The sequence below is a fragment of the Penicillium psychrosexuale genome (assembly GCF_028828465.1).
Source record: "Penicillium psychrosexuale strain IBT 29551 chromosome Unknown utg000002l, whole genome shotgun sequence".
In the NCBI taxonomy this organism is placed as follows: domain Eukaryota; kingdom Fungi; phylum Ascomycota; class Eurotiomycetes; order Eurotiales; family Aspergillaceae; genus Penicillium; species Penicillium psychrosexuale.
In genome coordinates this window covers 6,513,677-6,533,258 of record NW_026643187.1, presented here as the reverse complement: position 1 = coordinate 6,533,258, position 19,582 = coordinate 6,513,677, and the positions used below count along the sequence as shown (strand labels likewise).

General features: G+C 46.7%; 5 protein-coding genes across 5 annotated transcripts; 2 read left to right on the top strand and 3 right to left on the bottom strand.

The window, feature by feature from the left end:
• Positions 1-1,631: 1,631 nt before the first annotated feature.
• Positions 1,632-7,555, bottom strand: N7518_003594 (DUF3638 and DUF3645 domain-containing protein; the record flags this gene model as incomplete). Its single annotated transcript, XM_057184521.1, has 2 exons — positions 1,632-7,469; positions 7,526-7,555. 2 exons carry the CDS (start codon positions 7,553-7,555, stop codon positions 1,632-1,634), a joined length of 5,868 nt encoding a protein of 1,955 aa, XP_057045971.1.
• An 83-nt stretch (positions 7,556-7,638) lies between these two features.
• Positions 7,639-11,057, bottom strand: N7518_003593 (uncharacterized protein; the record flags this gene model as incomplete). Its single annotated transcript, XM_057184520.1, has 2 exons — positions 7,639-10,703; positions 10,754-11,057. The coding sequence occupies 2 exons, from the start codon at positions 11,055-11,057 to the stop codon at positions 7,639-7,641; spliced, it is 3,369 nt and encodes a 1,122-aa protein (XP_057045970.1).
• Positions 11,058-11,636: 579 nt separating this feature from the next.
• Positions 11,637-12,437, bottom strand: N7518_003592 (uncharacterized protein; the record flags this gene model as incomplete). The annotated part of the gene is made up of 1 exon (XM_057184519.1): positions 11,637-12,437. One exon carries the CDS (start codon positions 12,435-12,437, stop codon positions 11,637-11,639), a length of 801 nt encoding a protein of 266 aa, XP_057045969.1.
• Positions 12,438-15,153: 2,716 nt separating this feature from the next.
• N7518_003591 (uncharacterized protein) lies at positions 15,154-15,936 on the top strand (the record flags this gene model as incomplete). Its single annotated transcript, XM_057184518.1, has 2 exons — positions 15,154-15,765; positions 15,817-15,936. The coding sequence occupies 2 exons, from the start codon at positions 15,154-15,156 to the stop codon at positions 15,934-15,936; spliced, it is 732 nt and encodes a 243-aa protein (XP_057045968.1).
• A 1,614-nt stretch (positions 15,937-17,550) lies between these two features.
• cpdS (uncharacterized protein) lies at positions 17,551-19,261 on the top strand (the record flags this gene model as incomplete). The annotated part of the gene is made up of 4 exons (XM_057184517.1): positions 17,551-17,713; positions 17,774-17,919; positions 17,967-18,387; positions 18,438-19,261. 4 exons carry the CDS (start codon positions 17,551-17,553, stop codon positions 19,259-19,261), a joined length of 1,554 nt encoding a protein of 517 aa, XP_057045967.1.
• Positions 19,262-19,582: the final 321 nt, after the last annotated feature.

Genomic DNA, 19,582 nt, shown 5'->3' with positions numbered 1-19,582 from the left:
TTGGCTGATAATAAAAGGCTTAAGAGTTGATCTTTGTGCAGATTCATCAACGTACGCTTCATGAACAGATTTCACAAAATGAAAGCGAGAGCTTTAAGCCGCTGCACAGCCGTGTTCGAAAGGGCTACCACTTTAAAGCAACTTTAATGATATATGAATACACTGTGAATATCAAGACACCAATAGTGGACTTGGAACACACCACCTTTGGACCAAAGCGGCTTACTATCATCATCCCAGGAGACTTCTAGGCCATCAAATCCTCGTATGTGGGCAGGGGTGTGTTATTCGTAGGCAGGTAGTCCGTGTCGGGCAACGAGTGAATGTGAGTCTTTAATTTTCCTTCCATATGATGTATCAGATACAGTATAAGTATCTCCGTTGTGAGTAACCAATGTATCTTTTTTCTTGGAAAGAGCGGTACGGTAAATTTTATGATAGGCTTAGAGACCAGTCACCAGTAATCGACGCGTCATTCAGTGGCCATTGTGCCAGCAAAATCTTATACGTCATTCTCTTGGTATGGTACATATTCCAATCCATCTGCTTCCTTTCGTATAGCATCCCCAAATTCAGGCGCTATTCCACCGTTCTAACCTGATTGATTTGAACCTGAACAAATGATAGTCTCACGAGGAAAATTCCTTAATCTCTTACTCTTCAGCTCTGCTGTATTTGCTGGACCTGCCGCGTACGGGGTATGCCAAGCAGGATGTGCTGCGGTTGTCATGGCTTGCTATTCAGCAGCAGGTTTCACTTGGGGAGCTACGATGGGTGTTAGCGCACCTGCCTCCATCGTTGCTTGCAATTCGGCTTTCGGGACATGTCAAGGGGCTTGTGCCAGCGTTCTTTTAGCACCGACCCCCTGAATTTTCAAGCTATCACGTAAGTCCTTTTGGCTCTAAGATACGCTGAACGTAGTGTGAAGACATTTTGTTTCTCACTCCTTTCACAGGATGGAACGAAACCAGTTTCACCACTAAACCACAGAGATTCTGTCGCCTTGGATTCCCTGGCGGAGGTGGAATATTGTTATTCCTTATATATCTGCGCGGCTTGCGTGTAAATCCTTTAAACAAATTGTTGATCAAGAGCATTCGAAAACAGATTACTGTACTCCCCAGATATACACTTTATTTCCCGGCTAGTGCCTAGACCAACACTTAACGTAAGGATATAGTAGTAGTAATGGGTATAGCGTGTTTCAGAAGTAGGTAAGATAAAGGCTCCTTATATAAACGATGGAACTGATTTCGAACTGTACTATATCATCGGAAGAAAAGAGCTTTGACTGTATAGAGTAAAATATCCTTTGTATCCAATCGCTTTATATTATATAGTCAAATAAGTCGCCATTCTAGTTATTGGTTGTTCCTAATATTTTAGGGTTCCGAATTTGTTGATAAATCAATAACCGTGCCGGACTGTTATCCCAGGACTATTTGACTGGCTGTCGATTATGATATACCTAAGTTAATGTGCAGATAAAGCATAACAAACTCCTGGTCTAGTTTATTCAATGTGATTCAGAACGGTGGCGAGATCTTCAACAAAAGACAGTAACTAAGTAAGATTAAAGGAAAGAGCTTTAGTCTGAAAATGATATATGAAGCGGACTACCATATCCAAAACTAGAAATGATTGGCCGACAGTACCCTAACATCTAGAACCATACCAATGTGGGTTTGGGAGTATCCATGCCCTTTGCTTCTGAGGTTGAAAAGTGCTCTTAGGAATGGCAAAGGGCTGCACATGAAGGGAGATTGTGTGGGCCAGCCAACTAGTCGCCGCGTTACCTCATCAACAAAACCTTCATTCGTGACTCGGCCTTCTGGAATATTGCTGCATGATCCCGTCACGAGACCCAAAAATTGCCGAAAGTTTTCATATGCTGAGAAGGTCTCGAAGTAAAGATTCCCTGAGAACAATGCTAGGTCTTGAATTAACTCAGGTGGCCAATGCCATGCATTGCGTCTTTCGCCGACAGCGAGGAAAGCGAGGTCATTAAAAGACCACATAGTCTTACTTCTCTTCGGAGAGTAGACATGCAAACTTGCTTGTTTTGACATTCTTATGTCAGGCAGAAGTTCGTTGACCTCATGTTGGCTCAAGAGCAGCAAGTCATGGTTATGGATATTAGATAGTATCCAGTGAACAGGCTTCAAAAACTGGTCATCCACTGTGTTTTTGGCCCGTTTGACTGTTTTGACAAAGTCATCCGATGTAAAAAGTCGAGAGCCCAAGGATTGTGGTAGATTGAATTGCCCAGCAGAGGTCTTCCGGAGGCTGTCAAATGCCAAATAGGCTGCAGCTGTGCCCTCGTCCTGAAATTTACCATGCGTCACAAAGTGACGAATGTCTTTATGCACATGATGAAGAAGTGGTGTTTGCTTCGGCGGGCGACAGACCTGCTGTTCTCTCTGCACTTCGTGAGTTATCTGACGCTCCTGCTCTTCGTGTAGAGTAGGGCCACCCGCATTCCCGTTTATAGCAGATGATCGCGCCATGAGAAGCTCACGGACGACGAGATCACTTGGATCTATATACTCATTCAGACTTGAGGCCCTAGGAACGTCCGACGGATCATAAAGCTGAGATAAAGTTTGCGCTTCGGGCTCCTGAATGCATGAAACGACATCTTGGGCAGGTGTACTATCCTCAATGAGACTACCCCACAATCTGCTCTTCTTATAATACTGCAAGCCTTGTGAGGCCCAAAGAGGTTTCAAGCTTTGCAGAGTATCGCAAGTTTGCATGAGTGCCCATCGAATCACGTCAAGCGAGGTCACAAGATCATTTTCTCGGCGCATGCTATGACTGACCTCGGGTGGGATTAGAAATACGACAGACTGGCCAACTCCAAGGGCACGCAGTCTGCCACATGCTTTACCAAAGTCAGAATATTGTGTCACCATTCTAGAAACGCACTCACCTTGAACAAGTCTGTCTTTCGTTAAACGAGGCCCGATGGTCACAGCGGCTCGATATGTGGAGGGAAGTTTCAAATCAACACCGCGGGCGTGCTGTTGATCCAAAAAGACCAGACATCTGTGCATCCTTTGCCGAAACGGCGAACACAGCAGCCTTTCCACGTGACCCTCACGATCAACTACCGCTGGTTCGTCATTCTCGTCGAAGAATATGGCCCCGTCTGCATCATCAGCAATGGAAAGCCAATGATTGGCAACCCATCGATTGCTAGACTCCAGAATCTGCGCTCCGACGTCAATTATGACACGTACTGATGGACACTGAGTCTTGACCAAAGCAATGAGGTGCGTCGTAGAAAGCTGTCGGCCTCCCCGATCCTGCGCTAGAATGCATGAGCGGTTTTCCTCCCTCAGTAGACAACTAATGACCATTGCGTTTGTATGCAGCAGATGAGGGAGATCACACTGAGGTGTCGACCTCGGCAGAAGAAGCCGATTATCGTTGGTACCACTAAACCCAGTCGTGAGTGGTTGGTCTTTTTGCGAAGGTATGTCCCACGCAGAAGCGCAGAGCTTCTGCGGAAATTCTTTGGCCTCCTTTGGGAACACGACCTGCGAGAGATAGAAGTCTATGATACACTTCTGATACCTCAGATGTGGGTAGAGGGTTCTGCAGAAGACCTGTGTATCCTCAAGATTCACTCCACTAATCGCTCTCAGCGCTGGAGGAAGGTTAGTCAGGCCGTTGGAAATCCAATCATGATATTGCGCCGAAGGGTCATTCTCCTTGCTCAGCAGCGTGAAGCAATGCCGTACTTGCTGGACAGTGAGCCCGTGATAATAGTAGCTCAGGCAAGTCAATGTGATGGCGACATCAGGGTGACCAAACTCAGCGTTCTCGGAAGGGATACCTTTGGCTCGGAATGGAACAGCCATCAAACAACGGGACCTATGAAGCCCATAATCGACCAACCAGCGCTTTCCAGCCAGCGTAAACTTCAAAATGTTATGGGCTAGCAGACCTCGCAAGACAAGCAGCTTGCGCAGGAAAACGCCATCCTGGAATGTCTCACGAAGGATGTTCCTACACCCATTCGTGGTGTCAATGAAGCGGATGAAATCTAACGCACTTCTGCGAACTCGCCCAGCCCACTGATTTATTGGAAGGCCTGGCAGTCCTTCCTCATTTATGACATTCAAGATTTTCGAAATAATTGTATCGGCTGTCTCCGGTCTCAGAAAATGGAGGATTGGATAGCGAGTACCACTGCGTTCAATATCCAGGCAATTCGGGTCTTCCAGGCGTATCTTTTCGGCTTGACTATCCACCAATGCAAGCAATGACTGAATTATATCCCAACGATCGCTGTGCCCATCCACTGTCTGCTGGCTGCCGACAGTATACACGAGTTGAAACTTAGGATCGAGGACTTCATCGCTCTCGTCGAGGACGTTCCGGCAGTTGGATTGAAGCCATCTTTCAAGTCCTATCGCTTGAGGAGCTAAAGCGGGATCTCTATTCATCAAATCCAGACCGACAAGGCGAAATGATAAGACTTGCTCCGGTAATACTATCAAGATCCCATTTTGTTTCTGACATTCAACATATGTTTGGTGCAGTTGATCCAATGTATTTTTGTCCAGATCGGTGTCTCTTGCAAACGGTATATGGTAAATGCGCCGACCAAGCATTCCACCGAGGCGTTGAGAGAGGAGATTCACGCTTTGCCGCAACAGAGGCTTCAAGACAAAAATTCGAAGCAGATTCTCACCATCTGCGAGAACCGAAGCCACTAATGGTGTTATGACCGAAGTTTTCCCTTCGCCCATGTTTAGTTGCATGACTGAATTCGACTGGGTCATGGGGCTGATGATATTGAGAGCTACATCTGCCTGTGACTTTCGGATGGTGAGATTATTTTCAATCTCAAAAAGCAGCCAGCCTGGGTATTCCAGAGCCTCCCACCCTTCCTCGCTGACACTCTCTGCTTCTTTGAAAAAGCCATCAATATCATTCCGATCATAACAACTCAGGAGACGGTCAGCTCGGCGTAAGAAATTGATACTTCTTGCAAACGTTAAAATGTTGTTTTTCCATGCTTCAGGTACCAAATGCCAGCGTTCCGTCGCGAGAAGTGACAACAATGAGTGACTGGTAACCTGCGTCATCAAAACGGTTCCAGAAACCTCTTCCCAGCCGTGTTCGGTCGAGTGCAAGGTCTCTTCAATCGCGTTCCAGATTGCGTCTCTTTGCTTCCTTTGGAAGTCACAATATCCGACAATGACATTTCGACCCACAGGCAGCGACGGAGAAGAGCAAGGTAGGTCCGCTTTTTCCAGAGAGTCTAAGCTTTCCTCAAGCCCTTCTCCAAGCTCGCGCTGACACGCATTTACATTGTTCCGGAAATCGGATATCAAAGAGCGAAGCTCTGTATTCATGTCGCTATTATAGCGTTGCGGGATACAGTGCCGATGGAATATGAGAGGAGGACTCTCTGTCGGCAGGCTGGTCGGACTGGATGATGACAGAATGTCAAAAAGGCTGGGAGGCAGAAATGGACGGCCAGGGACAAACGAATCTAGTGGTGGTGTGGACGGGACTGCTAAGTCTGTCAAAGGCCCTTCAACTTCCATAGTACTGAGTTTCTCTTGCACCGAGCGAAGAAAGCTTAAGAACTGGCGATTTTGGTACCATTGGGTGCACAAAAGTGAACATGCTTGCGAGGCCCCTCTTGTATTGACCCTTTCGATTTCTGGCAACAGAGGCATTTCGCAGGGCCATTGCCTTTTCACTGCCTCGGAGGAAGTCTGTAGATCATTGTCTTTCTGTAGATCATATTGTGCTTTTCGTTCCTTAGCCGCTCGTTTTTGTGCTTTGGAATTTGTACCCGCACCGGGATGCAAGAATTGACTGTAATTCCTTTCTATCGCTTCTTTGATCATTTCTTCATCGAAACACTCGCCCAGTTGCAGGTTAAGAATTTGTTGCTCGCTTGGAGGAACAGGAAGGTCCTCGAACTGAGTAGAAAACGCGACAGCCAAAAGTGAATAAATATGCTGTTCCTCTTTTCCAGAAAATGCAATCGTGCAAAAGAGAGACATGAGGCTGTATGAGTCTCTTGCCTGATCGCTAGACCGGCAAAGCTCATACAGAGAGCCCCATGCGTCTCTAAAGGACAGTCGTAGAAGTTCTGTACAGCTAGCCTCCTTTAAAGGGGGTCCTGATGGACGGACGCTTTCCCAACTTCCAATACTTCCGAGAAGATCAACGCAGTGCGATAGACACGGCTGCCAGCTTCTGACAAGGGTTGCGACTTTGTAGACGCGGTGACTTCGCTCGCTCTGGAACTCGCGATCCCGAGAGCGATACAAAGATGGCCGAGGCATTCGATGCACCGATCCCCCTCCAAGCTCAGAGTAGAAGAACTGCGAATTTCGAGAACGGGCTCTTTCGAGAAGGTGGAGATCTCCACAATCCTTGTAGCAGTTGGCCATTTGATCGCACTCAGTCTCACTCATCCCATGGAGTGTACTCAATCTGCTAGCATGCTCCACGATTTCTTGTGTAAGCGCTCTAAAATCGTCGTGTTGGGCCAGTTCGCCAAGCTCACTGTTCCACGAGACTGTCTGCATAGACTTCAAATGGTCAGGATAGTAGCGACGTCTAGGAGTAAGAGCTGCAATCTTCTTCAAGAGCGCAACCGTCTCGCAGTTGAGTGGAAAAGAGGTTCTCAGACATGCCTGTCGCAGAATGCGAATGGCCTCCGCTGTTCCCGATCGCTCCGTTGCAGGATCAGGAAGGATATAGCTTGTGACTGCATGCACATATGCTAGATACAGTATCTCCAACATATCGAATGATCCTTGTAGCACCTTAAGATGATGATCAAAAGAGTAGTGGAAACACCGCAGGCGAGGCTCTTCAGGTGGGTTGACAGACACGACAGTTTGGCGTTTGACTTTGAACAGCTGCACATCACCATACGGTATCAAAACGGAGCGGCATCTTCTCCGGGAGTCAAGAAGCACAAGCTTGTTCTTCAGACCATATAGACATCCTATGTCCTGGTTTTGATCGACCTTTGCATTAAATTCCCGAGACTCCAGATCGCCATCCTGGTTTATAAAAAACTTCAGTCGAAGCCTGACCAAGTGAATCTCGACTGTTATTTCATCACCTTTTCTCGTCTGAACGATATGGATGTGACTAGGAGCATCTAATACACCGAGAACACCTGCCACCCGTTTGAAAAGCTGGCTATTGATGTCAACCATTGTTTGGTGACCTGAGGTCATGGACGATATTTTTCCTGAAATTGAATCAATTGAAAGATGCCACTCTGTCGATTGCGGGGCCCATGCATGCTCTAATGGACGGAACTCGAGCGTCCCGCTCTCCAAATCAAGCCAATGCGCATAGCCAGAGACTAAAGTCTCCGGGAAGTCTCCGGCTAGCTTCTCGTGCGCAATGAGCTGTAATACTTGACGCTCAGCTCGCGCCTTGATGATAAGTTCACCCGCATCCATCGAGAAGTAGAGCTACGAAAAGAAAAAGTTAGTATCTCACTCACACCACGCAGGTGCATTGAGCTTACAGAGTATCCCTCATACCGGGCTGTTGACATGAAGATTGACCCATTCAAATTTGATGGTAGTACCGTCAGAGTTCGCTAAAATGATTAGTTCTTAATGCAGGGAATCAAACGTATCAAGGGCTTCTCACATTGCCGAATATGCGTTGAAACAATGACAGGCTAGTGTACTCCCGAGGAAGGCGGCCAGGAGGACAATTTGCCAAGAGAAGCTCTCCACTAAGCAGATTGTAGTGAATCTTTTGTGGGCTTCCATGGGTGTCTGCACTCGTTTCATTTATAACCCATCGTGAAGAGTCCCCCGGACATGATCTCCAGGCAGACGCGATCTGCAGATCATGCACACTCTTGTTAATTGCTTCATTGAAGCCTGATGCATCGGTCTCAATCAAATGACGGGTATGCTCTTCGATATTATGAAGAATTTTGGCTGTCCAGATGAGAGAGTTTTTGACTCCTGAAGAAATGTTCACATGCGATCGAGGCGAATTTTCGAAAACCAGGATTGAGGACCGGGTTAGATGAAATAGGTCTGCACGGTTGTCAAGGAGAAGTGGAAGGTGCTGTGGCTCTACCGCGTACGTAAGCTGACATAATCCCCCTATCTTGACAATAAGCAACTGATGTGCTTCACTCTGTGCGTCTGTTTGAGTGGACAGGTTAGCGGTGAGATTCTCGCACCACTTTAAAGCAATCTTTCGGCTTCGACGCAAAAATTCTTTCGCTCGTTCAACAGTTGAGAATTCATCTGACAAACTGAGGGTGCGAAGACCCAAAACGACCAGCGTGTGCAAAGTATGATGTTCATTCCAGTTGGCTTCAATACAGCCAAGCTTATGGTCCAAGCAGTCCAATAACCGGCTACCGAAGCCACCCTGTGCAAATGCTACGTGAGCCTCTCTTAGCTTCGAGCCAGGGGTTGGGCCGCTGAGTTCCCAGGCTGCTTGACGATACAACATGCATATTGCTTCCTCGTTCATTGCGAGAGAAGACGACGCTAATTCACGAACCATGTTATACCACTGCACTCTGGACCCCGCTCGAAGGCAGCCAAAAGCGATGAATTCATGCAAACTCAGCTCAGAAGGACACTTTTGCTGATCCGCAATGACCTTATTCTCGGAGTGTAGGAACGAATCCACTGTATATTGCAGGCAAGTGTACGGCCCCGGAGGGAGGTTAAAAATACACCAACGCTTCAGCGAAGGATGATCTTTTTGGTCTCCTACCCAGCTGTTGTCTTTGGTGTCGAGAAGCCGGAACCGTAACGCATTTAGGGATGTTATGTCACCAAAAGCCACAGGGAATTGACGACTACTGTAATGAGTCCTCTTCCACGACTTTGCTGTTGATCCTAAAGTAAGACGTTGGCCCCAGCTTACGCAGAACTGTTGAGTCTCTTTGTAAGAGAGCAGATTTTGCTCCATTTTGTGTCCTTTTTCAATTTGCACCCGACCAAGGTCATGGACCAAATGCCAAGTGACATCGCGCCACTTCAGAAACCAATGTGGGCAGTCCAACTCGAAGATAACGGTTTTGAGGGTCTCCTCCCTCTTCGGAAGTGGCCATTCGTAGACGTCAATGCTAATATTCCTAGCATGGCTTTCGATGGAACAGCACTGGCAGGATCCCGAGTGATATTCTATGCCGCGCGAATCAACGTCCCACTGGTGTGGGGTTCGAGCAGCCTCGAGCAGAAGCTCTTCATGCTGTTGAGACTTCTTTGTCCACTCTCTCTTTTTGCTCTCAACGCTATCATGTGCATCTTGCTCTATACGCTCGCGTAGCCTTTGATGTTTTTCAGAACCGTCAAAGTAAGAAACAGCAAACCCTTGCGACTTGGGATCAGAAAATATGCTTGGAGCACCGACTGCTCGTTCTTGGTGTCTGGAATGGATATAGGCTTCGATCTTATTGGCTCGTTGCATTCCGGAGAGTTGTGGTAAGAGCAGCGATTCAAGGATGTTGCTTGGTACTTCAGGGGAGTACGTTGCCAGGAGTGGACAGATGGCAATGCACATCTTATCAAAAATGACCCACAACTCCATTATACAGATAATTGCGATGGACATGGCATCTGGGCTGTCACTGTATGCTTCGACTGCGAACCCTGAATAGGTTTGAAGCAAGTCTCCAATCAAGCAACACGAATGCTCCGAAGGCTCTCTATCGCGAGAATAGCAATTGGTCTCCATTGCATTTTTCACCCAGCACTCAAAGTCTGTTAAAGACAGAAGATCGCCGCTTTCCAAAATAGGTAGCCCAACCCGATTGATTCGATTGCGCGGTTCGTGGCGTCGATCGAAACATGATTGTTCGATATTGACAGGAACACGAGACATTGCAGAATTCAGATATTCTCGGGAACTCTTGAGTGACATCTGCAAATCTTCTGGTGTGCAGGCAATTCCTTTCGGTACTGGCATCGCACCTGACCTGATGATATCCTGCTGAATAATCTGCAAGGAGGAGCGCATGATCGTCTCCGCCGACTTCGCGTGTTCCAGAACAAAATCGCAGGCTCCTTCCTTCAACTTCAAGAGGCGTCGACATATCTTGGCACGAATTATCTCCAAACAATCTGCAGGAACAACAGGCCTGACACGTGTAGAGAGGCACCCCAGTTCAGCTACGAAATATAGCATAAAGTTCTTGTATTGCTTGTAACCTTCTCCATTAGGAAGAGCACGTTGAAGCACTGTCTGGAGGGCAACTCGCAGCACAAGCCAATGAGGGGATCTTCTCCAAGGGAGCTTGCTGCTTCTCCAGTTGACCTCTTCTCGCGTGTTCTTGGTAAAGGAAAGCTCCGCATTGTGTTCACCAAATGCCAACAGCTGGGTCATCAACCCTTCAGTGACAAGGCCCGGGTGGGTAGCATCCCGCTCTTCAGGAACTAGTTTTCCAGCTTTGGAAGACTTAGGCATCATTTCTTCCACGTCTTCAGTCGAAAGTCGCGCAAGGTTTCTTGAAAGCTCCATGCAAAACCTATCATCCCCCAGCATGCTACCTGGGATGGCCACGCTTCCGCCAGGGAACTGGCGAACTAGACTCCCCGGAGCAGAAATCACGTCTTTTGCGCGAGGTAATACTTCGAATGCATCCACGATGACCTTGTCGCTGCTTTTGTCGTAGTATGCCACCCAGCCACAGTTCTGGGCCTTAATGTATAGAGCAGCCGCCCCTATTGTCGTTAGTTGGTTTGATCTTCACCATCCACAAAAGGGAGCATACTGTTCTTTTTGAGACCTGATATAATCCGAGCAAGGGTCTCTTGGCACCCAGCACCTTGCTCGTCCACTTCTTCCCAATTCCTCAACATGGTCATCAAGATATTCAAGGGCTCTTCATTTTCCGGTGAGCTCTTTGGTATGAACGACTCAAGAGCTTCCTGAACGAACCGGTGGAGCGTGCGCTCTAGAGGCCAGTCGGCATCCAATATGTCATCCAATATGTCTTCATCATCATGCTGTGGCAGACAAGGGGGAAGAACAACATGGTAAAACATGAAGTTGAATGAATGCTTCGAAATTAACATCGTGTAACAATCTGATATTAACAGTGAGATATATCAAATAGTGTAAAGTCCGAATTGTGTTTCTTTTCCCTTTTTTTAATCTCTTTTTTTGCACTTTTAGGTGCTTTTGTTTTGTTTTTGTTTTGTTTAATGTTTCTTTTTCGGTTCTGTCTCAATTGGCTTGATATTTTTGTTTCTCGTTGAAAGGCTAACAAAATAGCTTTGCACTACCATGCTGACATTTCCGACTAAGATATATCACATATGTTCTATAGGGTCTTGACGAAATCGAGGGAGAGAATGCAACCCAAGCTGTAAGACTAGATTCTGTCTATGACATCTATACTTCTCTTACGTAGTGCTTTTAGATACATAATCTATGAGTAACTTGATTTTGTCGATTATGCAAACGTGTTATTTAATATCGGTCCCAGCTGGCTTGGTCTGCATAACCCACACGGGCTCCGTACAGCCTCATCAACACAAACCAAAGTACCCCCGGGCTTACTGTCGAAGATAATTATGGTGTGGAAGAGTGCTTTCATAGAGGTTGAACCAGCCAGTTGAATGAAGTGAATAGATTTTCATTCTAGAACACTTTCATAGCTCTATCTCGAGCAAAGCTTCCGCGTATGGTTGATAAATCGAAACCAAGGTTCTCTTGAGAGATGTACTAAGCACATCTCTCTTAAGAACATCCGGTTCGTAATTGATTGCGCTTGGGTGAAACCCTGGCACCACGCAAAATTCATGGTTCCGATATCTGATGGTCTCGCAATTTCCTTCAAGTGACTTGTCCATCGACGAACAAAGAACCTTTGCCAAGGGATGGGACACTCTTTGCAGGAAGGAGTACTTTGTTTCTTTGCACGATTGGGTGGAACATTGTAAGACAACTATGGTAGGCGGCTTGAATCTTTCCAAGTATTGACCTATGAGCTCGTAGCCTTGTACGATCGTCTTTTCAAGCTCCTCTTGGCGTCCACTGTGAGCCATTTTTTCAAGCCATTCGTCGCACATCATTGGCAAAATGTCCCATATAGGTACATCATGCTCAATATCAAGGCCGATCTTATCAAAAACTCGCGCGAGCCATCCCAAAGCGGACATCTTGCCAAACATATCGTGGAATTCTCCCGAGTGAGAATTGCATGGATTGAACAATAATGTCACTGGTAGTTGCTGATAGCCCGCCATCAGTCGGATATGATTTTTCAGACATTGTTTGTCGGCATGTAATGATTCCCAGAAAAGCTTCGTGCTCAAGAAGATGGGATCAGTGGGGAGGATTTGGGTCCAATGATTGGGGGAAATCGGGGGTGTATCGTGTGCCAGGACTTCAACAGAGCGCTGTGCTCCCTTCAGAACTTCAACCTTTTCAAAGCTCTCGTCTTGCTGCATATTGACTGTGACTGGGTCTGTAGTTTGTAAATCCAAAAAGAGATACATAGAACGAAGGCTTCGATTTAAGAGTTCCCACAAATCTGAGCTTTCATAGTAGTGTCGTATTCTTTGACAAGACATGGCTAGAGCAAATCATGTAAGCATCATCGACTAATCCTTGCATCTAGACCATTTTGATTAAGGACCGTTGACTTTTTAGGTTGCGAGGCTACTTACCACCAAACCTGACCGCCACATATGTTTTTGAGTCCCAACAACCCGTTTTGGGTTGTTGGGCGAAAGCGAAGGGCCGGGTACTCATGCATTAAGGGTAGACCTGTACCTACAATATTGGATTGCGACCTGTATACTTTCTAGATAATACAAGCATTAGATACGTGCTACAAGACTATATGAGGTATTTGCTGGGTATACTGACTATAATAACCGCCGTATCTTCCACGGCAGCCGACATTCTGTTGTTCCATTCTCTCTTCCTTTTTCAGAGCCATAATACCAGATCGCTGTCTCGAGTAAGCGATATCAGGCATATCTAGAAAACCCGTGGAATATAAAATATGGCCTGTTTTTTAGCTGTGAGTTACTTTAGAGCTCTCTAAGTCAAGAGCGTACGGTCAGACATATCGCTCATACTGAGATTTGTTAAACATTCGAGTACATTTCCATAGGACTACAAACAACCGGAATCAAACTTTGGATTTATTCGTTTTTGCAAGGACCGGGCATTACGAGATATCTCCCTGGTACGAATTTCAACATGGTACTCTTTATCGAGTTCGAAGTATTGCTAACGGTCTATTATATATAGTTCATCGCTTTTATCTCCCATTAGACATTGCTGCAATGCCTGCGTTTGGAAGTTTCTTGGGGCGGCAAGATCAGCTAGACCAGCTATGGCAGTCTACGGCCGACAATTTCCTGGTCACGAAAAGTGGCTATTCATCATGGGCTCGGGGGTAGGAAAGACACAACTAGCGATTCGCTTCGTACAAGACCATAAAAACTATTTCACCGCCATATTTTGGCTGAATGGCAAGGATCGAGGCACGCTCTTGCAATCATTGAGTTCTACTTTCCCCCTACTACCAGGACACTCATAGAATACCGAGGCGGTCAATAACGAGGAGGTAGAGCAACGAGTTATTGCGGTGGCTAGCCTTAGGAGGCAACTCACGCTGGCTAATCGTTTTTGACAACATCGATCAATACTCTTCCTTTGATAACGCTGTTGGTGATACATACGATCTCGTTGAATTTTTCCCTGTAGCCGACCATGGCTCCATTCTCATTACATCTCGGCTGTAAAAGGTGACAGAGCTAGGAGAGTCATTACCCTTGCCAATTGTCTAGATGGACTACCATTAGCAATTGTCATTGCTGGATCCTTTATGCGTGAAAATGGAACTCGGTCTTAAGCTTCTCATTAGGTTCTCGCTGCTTGAGGCTATAGCCCCTTTATAGAATGATTATTATTTCATATCACTTAATCCCTTATGCATGCGAAAATTATTTTCTATGAAAAAAGTAATTATTCGGTTGACTGGATATTTATAGAAATGGAGCTGATATTGCCCCACCACACAAATGTCAAACACACTAGCAGTTTCAAAATTAGTTGCATCGTCCCTACACATGAGTACATAGCTATCCTAAGACATCTGTTCTAGATTGCATGTGTTATGCTGTAGAACGAGGAAATGCGCATGAATCGTAGCAAGGAGCAAAAAGCGGTGAAAAGCTAAATAGCTGAAGAACTTTCCCAACGAAGGTACGGAGGAAATAGAGTCTAGATCTAGACCAGGCCAGGGGTAGTTCGGATGCCAAGTGAGACCAGTTAGACGCTATTTTCCCTAGTGATGAGCTTAATCCATGGACGAGTCATCGGAGACTTCGGGATAAGATATCCGACGACTACTTAGGATAGTATTTAAGTAAATTGACTTTTCTTCTTCAGATGGCAGGATGACGTTGGAAAATAAGGGAAAATGTATGTGGAGGTAGTACTCCAGGGATATCGTCATAGGGGTCGGGAAGTGGACTGACTGCGTGGAAGTCTCGGATGTGGAATGCAACATGGGCCTTGCATATATTTAGTCTTTCTGCATGGTGAATCATGGGATTTATTTTCGAATCGAATAGTATAATTGTAATCCACTCCAATTGATTTAGGGAAAAAGTAGAAACTATTGAGTGGGACAATATACCATGATATCACTAACGCCATACTCCGTCGACGTCCCGGGAATCGGCGGCCAAGTAGTAAACCTAACATCTCGATCCACCCGGTGATCTATTCTCAGTGATCATTGGTACATGCAGTCGCGGAAAATTCAAATGAGGTTCTAAGCCCCATCAGAGGCTCCTAGACTGCGTCTAGCCACGAGGATCATTAAAGCATAGGTATAGCGAGTCGTCACGTCACGTCCGCTGCTTCCTTTGATATAAGCCCTTCTTGCGCCGCTCGCTCTTCTCCCTCCTACATCTACCCATCTTCATACATTTCACTCTTCTTCTCTTACACTCTTCCTCTCTTACACTCTTCCTCTATTACATCCTCAGCTACTATACAAGCTATCCTGCATTGCAGCTCAGCCTCACCTGTTCTAAATACAGTAATCTTACTCTTACTTATAACACCGGGTAATATTTGCGCCTTGCGCCTTTCATCCTGGATACCTCTTCATCTCACAAAAACACTTCGAACAACTTCGAAATGGCAGTTGACTGCATTCCTATGGCCTCAAGTCATCACTTCAACCAACTTAATCAAGATCGACCAAACGTGCGAGCAAGTATGGGTAGCAACAACCCATATGCCCGCTTCATGTCACCAGCACCGTCTGGCTACTCCCAACGGTCGCGTTCTGAGTCTCTGAACTCGACGCCTTCTATCTGGTACTCCGGCGCACCCGAACATTATCCGGTGGAGCCGAGACGCAAACGCGACTCCTCTGCTCCCCATCGTCGCCGCACCACCAAGTCCAACCGCCACTCGATGATTGTGCAACCTGATATCATCGACAGGCTGGACAATGTCAGCAATTTCTCCTATCACCACGAAGGTCCGTATGACGCGACCCGCCCTGAACGCAACCGCTTCAGTCAGTCCAGCCCGCTGGAGGCTGTCAAGGAGTCCAATGCCGAGGCCCTCCGGGCTACTCCGCACCACAAGATTGCCGATGCCCTAAACAGTCACCGCCCACTGGATGGCGTGGCTTTCTATCCTCCTGGAACCATGGATCGCAATGGCCAGGAGTACTCTTACGAAGAGGGCTCGAACATGATGAACGACTTTTCTGGTAACTTTATGCGCCTGCCTGGCACGGTATGTCTATCTTCTCATCTTATTGTGTCACCATTACTGACTCTGTTCCAGAAATTCACCGATGAGGACTTCAAGAACGATCCCTTCTACAATCGTCCCTTGGTGAACCCGTTCTCTGAACTACGAAAGAAAATCAGTCTGCGACTCAAGAAAAGACGCAACACTCATTGAACGGGTCTCGACAATTCACGACCTGACGACTAATTGATGATCACTACGGATTGACGATGGGTAATATCGGAATGGACTTGGGATTCGGGGTTCGGGCTTTGGTTGGGTTTCAATTTTGGGATACGGAAAAAAGGTCATGTGTAATCATTTGTCTTCGGGAGTTTACGGTTATATTATTTGGGAGACAACTTTGTTTAATGGATATTGATAATGCTATACTGATTAATCATGTATGTAATTCAACAAATGAAAGGCCAAAGGCCCATTTCAACTTCTTCAAACCCCCTGGACCCTGAATAATTACCCCACCTGCCCTGGATGTATACAATCTAGCTCTGGGATGACAGATCTATATAGAAAAGATACCCAACCCCGCCGATCGAGGAATGTCACCTGTTACACCGTGCTGATCGGGTGTATGCCCCTCGCAGACACAGATGCAGGTCACCAGTCCCCCATTCCATCCCCAGACACTGATAATAATGACAGCTTGGGTTCCTTCCCAATTCGTAGAGCGGAGGGCTGCGGAATGTACAGTTACCTCACAATATCATCATCACGAGCTTAATAGCTTAATTTGAACCTTGGTTTATTCCCCGCACATCCGCTTCCTAAACAGGTAATCACCTCTCTCTGCTCACTTTGTAATACTAAGAAACAATTATGATCGCACTCCTATTAGACTAAGCTTTCATTTTATCTGCTACAGGGACATTCCGAGGTCTGGTATATCAAAGTTATCGCTGTGGATACACAGGTAAATATGTGCAGCTTATGTGTGTGCTACTCGATGTAGGGTGTCATAATTCAGCTCATCTGGCTGTCGAGAAAACGCACAAATTGACGTCATCGTTAAAATGTGTTTGATGCCTTGTTGCCTGAATGCACTGCTGCCTGAATGCCTGAGGTTTGCTTGTCGCCTGATCTTTTCTGCCTCGGATGTTATTACATGCGGAGTGCGGAGTACGCATTCTTGACTCTCCCCTGACCTAGATCTAAATTCACCAGATATCCAATAGAGCCCATTATTCATGCGATGGGAACATACGTTGATGGTATCTACCTTGGTAGATCTCAGGATGTGTCATGAACCTTCGGGTGGTATCAAATTGATTTGATCCGAATTGAGATCCTTCTGCGGGGACAGAGTACAGGCAGCAGGATTGACATCTGGTTTGACGTTATGAAATGCCTTCACTAAAGGACCTAGATACTAGATACTATTATCTCGCCCCACCGCGACCGTACCAGCTCAGTAAACATGGCATTCACATGCACTGATATCTTCTTAGACAGCGGGCCGAGCTACGAGTGCATCTGCATCATACGCTGGATAACGGACTCCGTCGGAGTAAAAGGAAGCGCAATCAATCGCCATGCCGGTTGTTCCTGACGACGTTGCAGTCGCTGCAGATCCCGCTGGCTAGCGACCAATGTCTGCCTCACAGCGGGTCTTGTCTCAACTAGCCACGATCTCTATTGGCAAAGCTTGATAGTGCGTGAATATCCGCACGGAACGCAAATCGCGCCGAGTAGCAACGTCTTGGAACATTGGGGTTATAAAAGTAGACCTCCGTGCTTCTGGGTTCAATTCTGGTTTTCCAGCATCGAATAATGTTGATCTTGGCAGCTTTTACTTCGTTAGTGGCCGTGGCCACGGCGGTACAGAATCCGCATGGCAGAGCTGCATCTTTCAGAAAGCCTGCGAACGGTCTGCGCAAAAGAGAGGTTCCTGCTGCTCTGACTGAGCATCAGTATCTGAATAACAAGACGGAAAGTAAGTGCGGACCTTTGTCTTACTGGGATCTGAGATATATACTTACAACTCTTCTTCTAGAGTTCCAAGTAAATGGAACCCACTTCCCACAAGTTCCTTTTGACATCGGCGAAAGCTATGCCGGTCTTTTGTCGAATAAGCCTCATGGAGAATCAAGCTTGTTCTTCTGGTTTTTCCCGTCTACCAACCCAGCTGCGGAAAAGGAGGTACGTGATTTCAATCCGTCGCAGAGTTTCGTCTAATTTCTCGAAAGATTACCATCTGGCTGAATGGAGGCCCAGGATGCAGCTCGCTTGACGGTCTGTTACAAGAGAACGGCCCCTTCCTATGGCAATCTGGAGTGTACGAGCCTGTGCGCAACCCGTACTCATGGACCAAATTGACAAACATCGTCTACATCGACCAGCCTGCCAGCACGGGCTTTTCTCCCGGACCGTCCACGGTTGAAAATGAGATTGATATCTCGAATCAATTCAATGACTTCTGGGAGCGCTTCATTAAGACCTTCAGCATGGAGGGCTACAAGATTTATCTCACCGGAGAGAGCTATGCTGGCCAATACATTCCGTATCTGGCAGACGGGATGTTGAACCGCAATGATACCACGCATTTCAACCTCAAGGGCATTCAGATTAACGACCCGTCCATTAATGATGATAATGTTATGATCTATGGTCAGTTGTTACTCCACCATAAAAATCCCCATACTAACCAAGTCCAATAGCCCCGGCAGTGGCAGCGCTGAACCACTACTCCTCCGTTTTCGCACTGAACGACACCTTCATGACAGAAATCAACCACCGCGCCGACAAATGCGGCTACACCAATTTCTTAGACACAGCGCTAACCTACCCTCCACCGAAGCATTTCCCGACCGCACCAGATCCAAACAAGCCCGGCTGCGACGTCTGGGACGAAATCGTAAAAGCAGCAATCTATGTCAACCCCTGCTTCAACATGTACCACCTAACAGACTTCTGTCCCTTCCTCTGGGACGAAATGGGCTTCCCCTCGTTAGCCGGCGGACCCAACAACTACTTCAACAGCTCCGCCGTCCAAGCAGCCCTCAACATCCCGCCAACAAACTACGCAGTCTGCGGCCCCCAAATCTTCAACAACGGCGACCATTCCGTCCCCAGCGCACTCGGTCCCCTCCCGAGCGTGATCGAGCGCACCAATAACGTCCTCATCGGCCATGGCTGGTACGATTACCTGCTCTTCGCCAACGGAACCCTCGCTACGATCCAGAATATGACTTGGAATGGAGCGCAGGGATTCCAGAGACCTCCTGACGGGCCGTTGTTTGTGCCGTATACGACTGCTCTCGATGATATTGCTAACGGGGCGGGGAGTACGCCTTGGACTGCTGATTCCGGTGGCGGTATTCTCGGAACGGCCCATACCGAGCGTGGTCTGACCTTCAGCTCGGTCTATACTGCTGGTCATGAGATCCCGCAGTACACTCCTGGTGCGGCTTATAGGCAGTTGGAGTTCTTGCTTGGGAGGATTAAGAATCTTCAGCAGAGGGGGTCTTTTACGACTTTGTAAATATTCTAGGTGTAAACCAGGTATCTTTTTTATGAGTGCAATACAAAAATTACTTGGTTTATATCCAATTGGTCCTTTTATGGTCGTTGACATCATGATTCACCGTCTAACTCGAGACCCAACGAGCGATTTCCCGAGGTCTATTAATGAATTTAAACCAGATGTATAGAACAAAGTGTCATGACATGTTCCCAATTAATCCATTAATCATGTCATATATTCATCCTGTCCTGCGATATTCCTCCACTCAAACTGACCAAATTAATACAAAATCTTATATGTTGAAACATTCCATCAAATCCAAAGTTTGATATTTCATCC